The following is a 13,758-nucleotide window of genomic DNA, read 5'->3' on the forward strand; positions in this document are numbered from 1 at the left end:
GGATAGGCCATGGAGTGAAATTTGGACTTAGGAATTGCTGGTATGTTGCAGGTTTGCAGGCTTCACATTTGCGAAGCCTAGCTCGCAAATGCGAGATCGCAAATGTGAACAACCCATCGCAAATGCGAGAGAAGGCCTGGCAGGGCTGATCGCAAATGCGATCATTTCTTCGCAAATGCGAAGAGGCCCAAAAATCCCCTTTGTCGCAAATGTGACTCCCCCATCGCAAATGCGAGTTCGCAATTGCGAACAGTGGTAGCAAATACGAGAGTAGCAGGTCCTGAAGGGTTCGCAATTGCAAACCCTGGTCGCAATTGCGACATCTGCGACCTGCAAATTCATAACTTAGCCGAAAATCTTTCATTTTTCAAACCCTTTCAAAACCAAAACACTCTTGGGCGATATTTCAAAGACAAGTACTCTTCCAAATCGATTGTAAGTCATTTCTAACTCGTTTTTATTAATCTTTAACAACTTTTCTCATGATTTCAACTCAAAATCAAAGGTTTTCGTGGGGGAAATTGGGTGTTTTGGATAGAACTTAGATTTTTCAAATTTTGGGGATTTGGACCTCGATTTGAGTCCGATTTCAAAACAAATTATATACTTGAGTTCGTGGGTGAATGGGTGATCGGGTTTTGGTTCGAACCTCGGGTTTTGACCATGTGGGCCCGGGGTTGATTTTTTGACTTTTTGGGGAAAACTTTAGGAAATCTATTTTCATGCATTAGAGATGATTCATTTAGTATTTATTGATATAGTTAAGTAACTTGTGACTAGATACAAGCGAATTGGTGGTGGAATCAAGAGGTAAAGCGATAGTTGAGGCTTGAATTGTGTTCATGGCATCGAGGTAAGTGTTTGGTCTAACCTTAGCTTGAGGGATTAGGAGTTGTGTCCTATTTGCTATGTGTTATTTGTTGAGTAGGACGTATAGGCATGGTGACGAGTATCTATACGTTGGTGTCAAGCATGCCCGTGAGTCTTATGCTATGATTAATGTGACTCTGTTTGTATTGTTCATGCTTAACGTGATGATTGTTATTGTTGAGCAAGGCTTATGAAAAGAATATTGTTATTTGAACGTTGAAGAGCGTTGTATCAAGTTGTAAAGTGATTTGTGGAAGTATAATTGGCAATTGAACCTTATAGAACATTGGCTCAAATTGTGAATTGAGTTGTGAAGTAAATGTGGAAAAGAAAATGGGATTATGATATTGTCTCCCTTGCCGGGATATTGTTGTTAATGTTATCTCCCTTGCCGGGATGTTATTGTTTTGATCTTGTTTTCCCTTGCCGGGATATGATTGTTGTACTATTGTTCCCTTGCCGGGATTAAAATTGTGAATTTGTTGATCTCCTTGCCCTTATTGTTTTGTGATTTTTGCTTGGGTGAGGAAGAGTGTTAAAGCACGAAGGGTGATGCCGTGTATGATTTTGTGAGGAAGAGTGTAAAAGCACGAAGGATGATGTCTTGCCGCACGATGTACCATTCCGTGCTGATTATATTGATATTTATGGTGAGGACGAGAGATAAAGCACGAAGGGGTGATGCCGTGAAGATTATATTGATTCTTATGGTGAGGACGAGAGTAAAAGCATGAAGGGTGATGCCGTGCACTTGTTTGATTTCTGATTCTTGTTGAAAATTGAGTTATGGTGTTCCTTATATTTTCCTGCTGTTCTCCTGTTATCATTTGATGTTTCCCCGCAGCATATTTCCCCCTCCCATCCTTGACTGTACATTTCTGCTTTTATTTTTCCACTGTATATGGTTAACTGCACAAGTTTATTTGGTAGTCTGGTCCTAGCCTCGTCACTACTTCGCCGAAGTTAGGCTAGGCACTTACCAGCACATGGGGTCGTTTGTGCTGATACTACACTCTGCACTCTTTTGTGCAGATCCCGGTGCTATAGATTTCGGACTGCAGTGAGATTGCTGCTTCTTGTTCATCAGGCGACCCGAGGTAGTCCTGCAGGCGTCCGCAGGCCTTGGCGTCTCCTTCTATCTTTTATTATGTTTCTTTCATGTATTTCCAGAGACAGTGTTGCATTACTTTTCTTCAGACCTTTATTTATAGTACTCCTAGACCGTCTGTGAAGTTGTGACACCAGGCTTGGGTAGATATTTCATGGATTGGTATTGGTAGTATTATTAAATCATTGCGATTTAGTCTTCCGCTTATTAAATTTTGTTGTTTATTAAATGTTGGTTCTTAATTGTTAACGGAATAAAAATGGAAACAAGGCAAATAATTAAAATGGTTGGCTTGCCTAGCTTTCATTAGTAGGCGCCATCACGACTCCCGAGGGTGGGAAATCCGGGTCGTGACAAGTTGGTATTAGAGATCTAGGTTACGTAGGTCTCACAATTCACAGACAAGCTTAGTAGAGTCTGCGGGATCGGTACGGAGACGTCTGTATTTATCCCCAAAGGCTACAGAGTTAGGAAAAACTTCACGTCTATTCTTTCCTGTCGTGCGGTTTGGTTTCTCAATGTTAATTGAATTTCTACTCTATTCTTTCGCAGATGCCGAGAACACGCGCTTCCTCATCTATTGACCAGCAGCTCCCACGAGGGGCAGAGGGTGAGGCCGAGGCCGTGCTAGAGGCCGAGGTAGGGGCAGAGCTCAGCCCAGAGTAGCACCACCAGTGGCGGAGCCTCAGGTTGACTTTGATGATGAGGTTCCGGCCCAGGCAGTTCCGGTGGGCCCAGCTCAGGTCCTAGAGGGGTTCATTGCTACCCCAGTACACCAGGATGCTCTAGTCCGTCTAGTGGGCCTTATGGAGAGCGTCACCTGGGCAGGTTTGCTTTCTGTAGCACCAGCCGTCTCTCAAGTTGGAGGAGGAGCCCAGACTCCTCCTACTCGCACTCCGGAGCAGGTGCCTCCCCAGTTTCAGAATCCAGCAGCTCAGCCAGTTGGAGCAGTTCAGCCGGGTATGGTAGCCCAGACCGGTGGTGGAGTGGCTATGTCTGCTGATGCCATGTGGATATTGGACAGGTTCACCAAGCTCTTCACTACACTTTCAGCGGTGCATCTTCTGAGGATCCCCAGGATTATTTAGACAGCTGCCACGAGGTTCTCAGGAACATGGGGATAGTGGAGACCAATGGGTCAACTTTGCTACTTTTCGCTTATCTGGATCCGCCAAGACTTGGTGGAGAGATTACTGTTTGGCTAGACCAGCTGGATCACCAGCTTTGACTTGGGATCAGTTTTCTCAGTTGTTTTTTGAGAAGTTTCTTCCTATCACTCAGAGAGAGATCTATCGGATGCAGTTTGAGCGTCTCCAGTAGGGTACTATGACTGTTACTCAGTACGAGACCAGGTTTATTGATTCGGCCCTTCATGCTCTCCTTATACTTCCCACTGAGAGAGAGAGAGAGAGAGAGTGAGGAGGTTCATTGAGGTACTCATTCAGCCTATTCGACTTCAGATGGCCAAGGAGATGGGGAGTGAGATTTCTTTTCAGGAGGTGGCCAATGTGGCCAGGAGAGTTGAGATGGTTCTTTCACAGGGGGTGGTCAGGGGTCTGACAAGAGGCCTCGTCATTCAGGAAGATGCAGTGGTGCCTTGTCTGGAGGAAGGGATTCTTTTGGTAGAGGCCATCCTCCTAGGCCTTTTCAGTCAGCACTTGAGGTTTCTCACGGTGCTTCAGGTGGCCGTGGTTCTCATATGCAGTATTCTAATCAGCAGTCCTACAGTGCACCACCAGCTCCTATCAATGCACCGCCGCTCCAGAGTTTTCGGGGTGGTCATTCAGGTCGTCAGGGTCAGCAGTCTCAGCTGCCGAGGGCTTGTTATACTTGTGGTGATACGGGTCATATTGCTATATTTTGCCCTCGAGCATCGAGCAGCTCTCATCATCAGGGTTCCCGTGCCATGGTTTAGGCACCGAGTGCTCCACAACCCACTCAGCCAGCTAGGGGTAGAGGTAGAGGTGCTAGAGGTGGAGGTAGAGGTACTAGAGGTGGAGGCCAGCCAGCAGCAGGCCGTCCCAGAGATGTAGTTCCGAGTGGTGGGGCCCAGCCCCGATGTTATGCTCTTCCAGCCAGGCCTGAGGCTGAGGCTTCCGATGCAGTTATCACAGGTACGGTTCTGGTTTGTAGTAGGGATGCTTCAGTGCTATTTGATCCAGGGTCTACATACTCTTATGTGTCATCTTATTTTGCGCCGTATCTGGTCATGCCTAGTGATTCTTTGAGTGCTCTTGTTTATGTGTCTACACCGGTGGGTGATTCTATTGTGGTAGATCGTGTTCATCGTTCTTGTGTAGTTGTGATTGGGGGTCTTGAGACCCGAGTAGATTTGGTACTGTTGGACATGGTTGATTTTGATGTTATATTGGGGATGGACTGCTTATCACCTTACCACGCTATCTTGGACTGTCATGCCAAGACTGTGACCTTAGCCTTGCCGGGGTTGCCTCGTTTAGAGTAAAGAGGGACTCCTGGTCATTCTACCTGTCGTGTTATCTCATACATGAAGGCTCGGCGTATGGTTGATAAGGGATGTTTGGCCTATTTGGCATATGTTCGTGATTCTAGTGCGGAGGTTCCTTCTATGGATTCTGTGCCTGTTGCTTGTGAGTTTCCTGAGGTTTTCCCTTCAGACCTGCCGGGTATGCCACCCGACAGGGATATTGACTTCTGCATTGATTTGGCTCTGGGCACTCAGCCCATTTCTATTCTGCCGTGTCGTATGGCCCCGCCTGAGTTGAAAGAATTGAAGGAGCAGTTGCAAGACTTGCTTGATAAGGGCTTTATTAGGCCTAGGGTCTCGCCTTGGGGCACGCCGGTGTTGTTTGTCAAGAAGAAGGATGGATCGATGAGAATGTGTATAGATTACCGACAATTGAACAAGGTCACAATCAAGAATGCCGCGGATTGATGATCTGTTTGACCAGCTTCAGGGTGCCCAAGTGTTTTCTAAGATCGATTTGAGATCTAGCTACCATCAGTTGAGGATTAGGGCATCCGATGTCCCTAAGACAGCTTTCCGCACTCAGTACGGGCATTATGAGTTCTTGGTGATGTCATTCGGATTGACAAATGCCCCTGAAGCTTTCATGGATTTGATGAACCGAGTGTTCAGACCTTACTTGGATTCGTTCGTGATAGTCTTCATTGATGATATTTTGATTTATTCCCGCAGCCGGGAGGAGCACGAGCGGCATCTGAGAGTGGTTCTTCAGACTCTGAGAGATAGTCAGTTGTATGCTAAGTTTTCGAAGTGTGAGTTCTGGTTGAGTTCAGTTGCATTCTTGGGTCATGTTGTTTCAGCAGAGGGTATTCAGGTGGATCCGAAGAAGATAGAGGCAGTCAAGAACTGGCCTCGACCCACATCAACTACAGAGATCCGGAGTTTCTTGGGTTTGGCAGGCTATTACCATCGGTTTATAGAGGGGTTTTCATCTATTGCAGCCCCGATGACCAAGTTGACCCAGAAGGGTGCCAAGTTCAGGTGGTCGGACGAATATGAGGCGAGCTTTCAGAAGCTCAAGACAGCTTTGACTACGGCACCGGTGTTGGTTTTGCCCACAGGTTCAGGGCCATACACAGTTTATTGTGACGCATCTCGTATTGGACTTGGTGCGGTGTTGATGCAGGATGGCAAGGTCATTGCTTATGCTTCGCGGCAGTTGAAGATTCATGAGAATAACTATCCGGTCCATGATTTGGAGTTAGTAGCCACTGTTCACGCGTTGAAGATTTGGAGGCATTATCTGTATGGCGTGTCATGCGAGGTGTTCACGGATCACGCGAGGTGTTCACGGATCACAAGAGTCTGCAGTATTTGTTCAAGCAGAAGGAGCTAAATTTGAGGCAGAAGAGGTGGTTGGAGTTGTTGAAAGACTATGATATCACCATCTTATATCATCCGGGGAAGGCCAATGTGGTGGCTGATGCTTTGAGTAGAAAGTCAGCCAATATGGGCAGTCTTGCGTATATTCCAGTCGGTGAGAGACCACTTGCTTTGGATGTTCAGGCTTTGGCCAATCAGTTCGTGAGGTTGGTTGTCTCTGAGCCCAGCCGTGNAATATGTATATGTATTTTAGAACTTCCTCTAACGACTTATGCGTTTTGTATCATTTCCAATCGGATGATCCATTAATCCAACTAGTGGAGGATTATAAATGGATCTAATTTTTTTGATTTCCATTGGAGATTAGGAATAGATGGACTTTCTATAGGACCCATTTTATTAACAGGATTTATCACTACTTTAGCTACTTTAGCGGCTTGGCCAGTTACTCGAGATTCTCGATTATTCCATTTTCTCATGTTAGCAATGTACAGTGGTCAAATTGGATCATTTTCGTCTCGGGACCTTTTACTTTTTTTCATCATGTGGGAGTTAGAATTAATTCCTGTTTATCTACTTCTATGCATGTGGGGAGGAAAGAAACGTCTGTACTCAGCTACAAAATTTATTTTGTACACGGCGGGGGTTCCGTTTTTCTCTTAATGGGAGTTTTGGGTGTTGCTTTATATGGTTCTAATGAACCAACATTAAATTTTGAAACATCAGTTAATCAGTCATATCCTGTGGTTTTAGAAATAATATTCTATATTGGATTTTTTATTGCTTTTGCTGTCAAATCGCCCATTATCCCCCTACACACATGGTTACCAGATACCCATGGAGAAGCACATTACAGTACTTGTATGCTTCTAGCCGGAATTTTATTAAAAATGGGAGATGGGTAGAGGGCGTCCGAAAGAGGGAGGCCCGCCCCGTTGTTATGCCTGGGTCTTATTTATTGGTATGGGTCATCCTATCTTGCTTCGTATATGGATATATTTCATGATTCTTGTACTCTGTTTATGTGTCTTGTTGAGGGGACCTATTATGGTAGACTGTGTCTATTATTCTGGATTGTTTCACTAATGAGAGTTATGAGACTAGGATGAACTTTTTGTTGTTTTATACGGTAGGTTTTGATGTAATTTCTAGATGGTTTGGCTACGACTTATGATTTAGGTGCTCTACCGGTATGGAAAGTCTGTTACGTGTTGTGATTTTGTTCGCCGAAATTGAGTTAATGAAAGTTTATCGATTGGTGTGATGTCTATTCACTTGTGATTCAGAGGTGAGGATGGGATACTCGTGTTTTTGTTTAGATCAATATGTTCGGTCCGGGCTACGTGCCACAGTGGAGTTATATTAGGATGAGATCCTTTGTGATTAGTTCATATGTTCGGTTTCTCCCTTGTGGAATGGATTCGTAGTATGGCACTGATAGGGAGTTATGCCTGACGTATTTGTTGGGTAGCTCTCTCATGTGTCTCCCTTTCCATCTTCAGTTGTATTTGAGTTGTATCTGTTCGATACGAATTGCGTCGTATGTGTCTAGGCAACGTTGGCTGTGACTTGTTAATTGGGTGAGTGGTTATAAGATTTACATGTTTCTTTCATCGTTAGCAGTTTTGGGAAGGTTTGGAATAAGGTTCTAGTTGATATGAGGTTATGTATCGGTGGTGGGTTTGATTATGGGTAGCTATTATGGCTGGAGATATTGCTACGTGCATATGGGCGATGTGTTATGCAGTGTGGTTATACCTTGTGGATATATGCATGAGTTGTTGTAGCTGATTGAGATTGATATAGTGTGTTTATGTGAGAATTGGGTCCTAGGAGGAGGCCTGGTTGATGAGATTGGGATCTAAGGTTGCAGACTGAGGTTGAAGGTGGAATCCTCGATTAGGTGGTGTTGAGTGTCTTGTATGGATTGGGGTGACGTGAGATCACCCATGTGTATGTGTGTAGTAAGTTTATACGGTTATTTGATGACTTTGGAGCGACTATTGGCACGTTCGAGGACGAACATTATTTAAGAGGGGGAGAATGTAATGACCCGACCAGTCGTTTTGACCTTTAGCATTTCGTTTGGTGGTTTGAGGTCTGGTGCAGTTTCAAATTTTGTATTATGACTTGCGTGTATGGCCGGTTGCGGTGTTTGAGCGATTAGTGATTTGATTTGGAAGAATGATTCTCATTGTAGAAGCTTAAGTTGAAAGAGTTGACTGGAGTTTGACTTTTATGTAGATGACTCTGGAATAGAGTTTTGATGGTTCCAATTGCTTCGAATGGTGATTTGGGTCTTAGGTGTGTGTCCGGATTTGAAATTGGAGGTTTGTAGGTTGATTTTGTTTTTTTTGGCGAAAGTTGGAAAGTTGAAGGTTTGGAAGGTTGGTAGGTTTGACCGAGGATTAACTCTATTGATATCGGGCTCGGAATTGTGATTCCGGGAGTTAGTATAGGTTTGTTGTGTCATTTGGGACTTGCATGTAAAATTTTAGGTCATTCCGGGTTGATTTATTGTGTTTCGGCATGAGTTTTGGAAGTTGAAAGTTCATTAATTCATTGGGCTTGAATTGAGGTGTGGTTCATAGTTTTGATTGCGGAGTTTAAATTGGGAGGCAAGTAAATTGGTCATCGCGTCCGTGTAAGAAAGGTGGAGATCGTAGAAGGTTGGCGATTTATGGTCATCGTGTTCTCTCCCTAGCGGTCGCGTTCGTGTAGCGTATGATCCGGATAGGGCGCCAGGTTCATGGACTTCGCGTTCACGTGTTAGTGACCGCGTTCATGTACGCTAGTAGAGGCTGGGCATCGCGTTCGCGAGTGTCAGACCGCATTCGTGAAGGAGGATTTTTGGAGGAGCTTGACTTGTTCTTTGCGATCGCGAAGGTAACCACTGGGCAGAATATATAAAGTACTCTATTTCGAGGGTTTTGTTATTTTGTTACATTTTTGAGTTAGAGAGCTCGATTTTGGGTGATTTTGGAGGGGATTTCACGATTTGGATTGGGGTAAGTATTTTTGACTTGGATATGGTTATATCTCATGATTCCATCTTAGTTTTAATCATTTAATTAGTGATTTGAATTGGAAAAATTGGGAATTTTTGTAAAAACTTTTCTAAAACATAAATTAATGATTTTAAGGCCGATTTGAGGTCAGAATTGGGTGATTTTTGTATGGTTGGACTCATATCTGAATGGGTGTTCGGATTTTATGTGTTTTGCTGCTTTTTGAGGTGCGGGCCCGAAGTTGACCTTTTGGGTTGACTTTTTTATTCTTGTTTAAGATCGAAGCTTTATTATCCGAAATTATTTTCTATGACTTTTATTTATAATATTTAGTTATTTTGGCTAGATCTGGGTCATTCGGAGGTTATTTCACACGGGAAGGGCTAGACTATTAATTTAGCTTCTTTGAGGTAAGTATTTTTCCTAACTTTGTGTTGAGGAAACTACCCCATAGGATTTGGTCTAAGTATATTATATATGTTATGTGAAAGATGTGTACACGAGGTGACGAGTATGTACCCGGTCTTATATATGAAAATTGATCGATTTAGATCCTAAGTTTCTTATATACACTTAATTGAAGTTATCATATCATGTTCTATCTTTCATTGTCGAGTTTACTCTTACATGCATTCCATTGAGGTTGTTACTGCTTGTTATATCTTCCATTTTTTAGTTCATTATTATGCATTTAATTGAAGTGTTATCACATGTTATATTTCTTATTGTTGGTTTGTTCTTCCGTTTTATTGTATTGTTGTTGAGAGTCTTGTATACATTGTTGTTGATCCATGGCTATGCATTTGTTGTGATATCGGTATTGTTGTTTTGTCCATATTGTGGTAAATATAGACATGTTATGGGGGTTGATTGTTGTTATGCGGAGTATAGAGGTGGCCTTTCACTATTGTTGATTTTGCGGAGCAATACGGGTGGCTTTTGATATATTGTCCGGACGGATCAATACGTATGGCTATTGATATATTGTCCAGAACAAAACTAGCAACAGACAGGCGTTCAGTTAGCTTGAAAACGGACTCGTAGTTAGAAATCAGATACTTCCTCAACAACTATCTTTAGAATGTCCTATCTCTCTCTTCAACGCATTAAAACGAGCTAGAAGGCTTCTCTTAAAGCAGAAAAATAAGAGTTATAGTAGTTTCAGCTATTCGATTCGAATGAGTGAGCATAGCGATATGTGCGGCTATTGTGTTATTGTTAGGACGGAGCGATACGGGTGGCTATCGATATACTGTCTGGGCGGAGTGATAAGGATGTCTATTATAATATTATCAACGCGGAGAGAAAATGGTTGATATGTCAGGGATGAAATGTGATGGTGTGGGGGCATATTATTGTTGATATTCGTTTGGTGGTGTGACTTTCTTGTGCCTGTCATACATATTACATGATTTGTTGTGTTGTTTCCAAAGTGCTACTCGGTGTCACTGATATTACTTGTTGACTTGAGTTGTGGTAGTACACTCGCACATGCATGCACCGTAATGTGTCGTTTAAACTAGTCCAGGAGTATGATACTTGATGTTCACTGACCACGTACATGCCTTCTTGTATATCCGCTTTCTCTATGATATGGTTGGACTGGTGGCCTGTGATCACGCTGGGCGACTGGTGATATTGAGCCAGTGATCATGCTGGACAGATTGTGATATTGAGCCTGTGACCACGCCAGACGGTTTGTGATTGTGATCATGTGGCAATGTCGGGCGGATTGTGATATTGGCATGTGAGTTTGTCCATGCGGTTGTGACTAATAATGTGGGCACGAGGTGCCATGTGTGCATGACTTGGTGAATTGGGATTTGTGATTCGTGAGTATGAGGTGCGGTACCTTGGGGTGATTCTAGTTGTAAACTTTGTGATATAACAGTTTGATTATTTGGTTGTCATTGGTTTTCCTTTATTGGTTTTGCTGGTACTTTAACTGTGTTCTATTTACGTTGTTGTGTTATCACCTGTTTACTCCTTGTTGCTATTTGTTGCTTCTACTTTCCATTGCTGGCATTATATTATTATTATTTCCTTGTTTAGCTTTATATTGATATTCGTTTCTCTGTTAGCTTTATATTAATACTTTGCACAGGTTATTATGTCTAGTAGGCGTCTTGACTTGTACCTTATCACTACTCCATTAAGATTAGTCTTGATACTTACTGGGTACCGATTGTGGTGTAGTCATGCTACGCTTCTACATATTTTTGTACAGATCCAGGTACTTCGGAGCGTGCCGAACATTAGTTAGCTGCTTGCGAATTGCTGCAGAAACTTCAAGGTATACCTGCCATGGCCTCGAAGTCACCTTCTTTTGTTTTTCATTACTACTGTTTATTTTCACTACACAACAATACTGTACTAAGAGATTTAAGTGAAATCAATAGAGCTTATGACTTTGTACCACCGGTTTTTGGGTTGTATGACTGTTATTCGGTTTAACTATGTTATTTCAATAATCAGTTAAATTTTGAATTAAGTTGGTTATATCTGTATATTCTCAGTATGTGCTAGGCTTACCTAGTCCTTCACGATCCTTAAGGCGGGATTTTGGATCGTGACAGGTACTTAGCTTCTTATAACTTTTATTAGTCAGGATATTCTTTTCACTCCATCTTTTAAGTTTTCTTTAGATAATGTTTTAATTGCTGCAACTCTTTCTACCAATTTGCTTAGTGTTTGAAAAATTAATTCTCAAGAGGGGGAATATACTTCTCGGGTGCAATAGTCATGGACCTTTATACTCTCTCTCTCTCTCTCTGATGCAATTTTGTGCTTTCTCCTCTCTTTGACATCGTCATCTAGGCCATCCAAACTGCATGGTTTTAGATTATTTAGTTTGGAATAGGCTGAATACATGTGCAGCCCCTTAAACTTGACCAAGATTTTTATTTAGGCACCTCTACTAAAGCTTGTACCTATTGCACACTTAATGTTAGTTGAAAATGTGTCAATTGAACACAAGTTGCTGACATGGCAACTAGCGTGTATCTCACCTCTTCTACGAGCGTGAAGATACATAATTTTAAAAAATTTATGTTATCAGTTCTTTCTCTTTTAGTTTATCTCTGCCAGTACAATCACCCCACTACCGTATAGCTCCTCCTATGCCTTTGCCGTATCCACCACCATCGATAAACATCAGTTGAAAGCTTCATAAATCACCCTTAAAACACACAACCACCGGATTCAACCACTATATAAACACCAATCATTCCCCTCATTCTCTCTAAAACCACCAGCCTCTGATCACCCATATACAATAACTCCATCAACCCCACGGTCATAGACCCACATGCTCTGCACCCCACAACCTCAAATCCATTGGATTACAAATAATATTAATAAATCTCAAAGATTCAGAAAGAAACTCCAACAACCCACCCAAAAAGGCTCCTTCAAATCTTAATTTGCTCCACCTTCTAGGTTGCATCAATTTGACTTGTTTTTAAAATTTCTTTGATTTTTAGTTTTTTATAAGGTTGAAAGAGCGGTGCAATGGAGTGATTCTGAAGGTGAAGATTTATATTTAATGTATATGAATTTATGGGTTTACAGGGGGTTATGGTGCATCCATGATAAGGAAGGTCAGGAAGACAAACAATAGAAGAAGAAAAAGATAGGAAAAGAAAGATGAATGATTTGTTTGCAGGTGGTTTCAATGGTGGAAGAGAGTACATTGAGGAAACAACAAAGAAAGGCTGGGTTTGTTAATGCAAACGCAGAATAATTTTTGTCTTTTCCATTAAGCTGCCACATGTCTTTATTTTACTTGTTGATTGCCACTTCATTAGCGTTTGAGCTGCACGCACACGGTCTTTTTATCAAGTTGTTCTCGAAGGGTTCAATTGATACAATTTGAATATACTTCAAGTGTTCAATAGGTACAAACTCTAGTATAAGTGTTTATGTGAATTTTTTTGACAAGTTTAAGGGGCTACAGATGTATTCAGCCTTTGGAATAATAAACTATCTTGCAATTCTTTCCAACGTTTTAATTCATTATGTAATGATTGTTCTTGGCAAGCACCATATTTTCTACTTCTTCCGTTTGAATTATCAAGTTTCTTTACTTCTTCTGTTTGTATTAATACACAGTGATCTATGGACTTTCCCCATTCTATCCCTTATAAGCTTTTTCTACTATATTTTTTCATGAAAGAAGTATTGATCACAAGTAATAACAACACAAGATATGTAGTAATAACAATCTAAAGATATGTAGATTGTTATTACTATATGTGGATTGCCTATGTATCCCTCCGTGGGAAGTCAAGTCGAGCGTAGTTCTATTACAACCAAAATCTAACTCTACTGTATTCAAATGTAGTATTTCTTGATTGTGTCTGAGTTGATAGGCTTCCTGATGACTGTTCCGTCCATCTCTGCCAAGATCAGAGCTCCTCCCGACAACACTCGGTGGACCACGTAAGGACCTTGCCAATTGGGCGCAGACTTTCCTTTGGCTTCTTTTTGATGAGGTAATATTTTCTCAAAACCAACTGCCCAGGTATAAATTGGCGAGGTTTCACCCTTTTGTTGGGCTAGCCATCCTATTTGATATATCTGACCATGGCCTATTGCGTCCATTCTCTTCTCATTAATGAGCATGAGTTGCTCCTCCCTGACCCGTATCCATTCTGCATCGTCTAGTTTGGCTTCTTGAATGACTCTCAAGGACGGTATTTTGACTTTTGCGGGTATCAGAACTTTAGTGCCATATACCAACATGTATGGCGTTGCCCCAGTGGATGTCCTCATGATGGTCCGATAACCTAGTAAGGCAAAGGACAATTTCCCATTCCACTGCCTGTGATTGTCCACTATCTTTCTTAGAATCCTTTTGATGTTTTTGTTGGCTGCTTCAACTGCTCCATTCATTTGTGGTCAGCAGGCTATAGAGTTATGGTGTACAATTCTAAACTTCTAAC

At 42.1% G+C, this 13,758-nt stretch overlaps 1 protein-coding gene across 1 annotated transcript; it reads right to left on the bottom strand.

Annotated features, from left to right (window-relative positions):
• Nucleotides 1–13,147: 13,147 nt before the first annotated feature.
• Nucleotides 13,148–13,708, bottom strand: LOC109206110. The gene has a single exon (XM_019368888.1). It carries the CDS (start codon nt 13,706–13,708, stop codon nt 13,148–13,150), a length of 561 nt encoding a protein of 186 aa, XP_019224433.1.
• Between the last annotated feature and the right edge of the window lie 50 nt (nt 13,709–13,758).

The sequence above is a fragment of the Nicotiana attenuata genome, unplaced genomic scaffold (assembly GCF_001879085.1).
Source record: "Nicotiana attenuata strain UT unplaced genomic scaffold, NIATTr2, whole genome shotgun sequence".
Lineage (NCBI taxonomy): Eukaryota > Viridiplantae > Streptophyta > Magnoliopsida > Solanales > Solanaceae > Nicotiana > Nicotiana attenuata.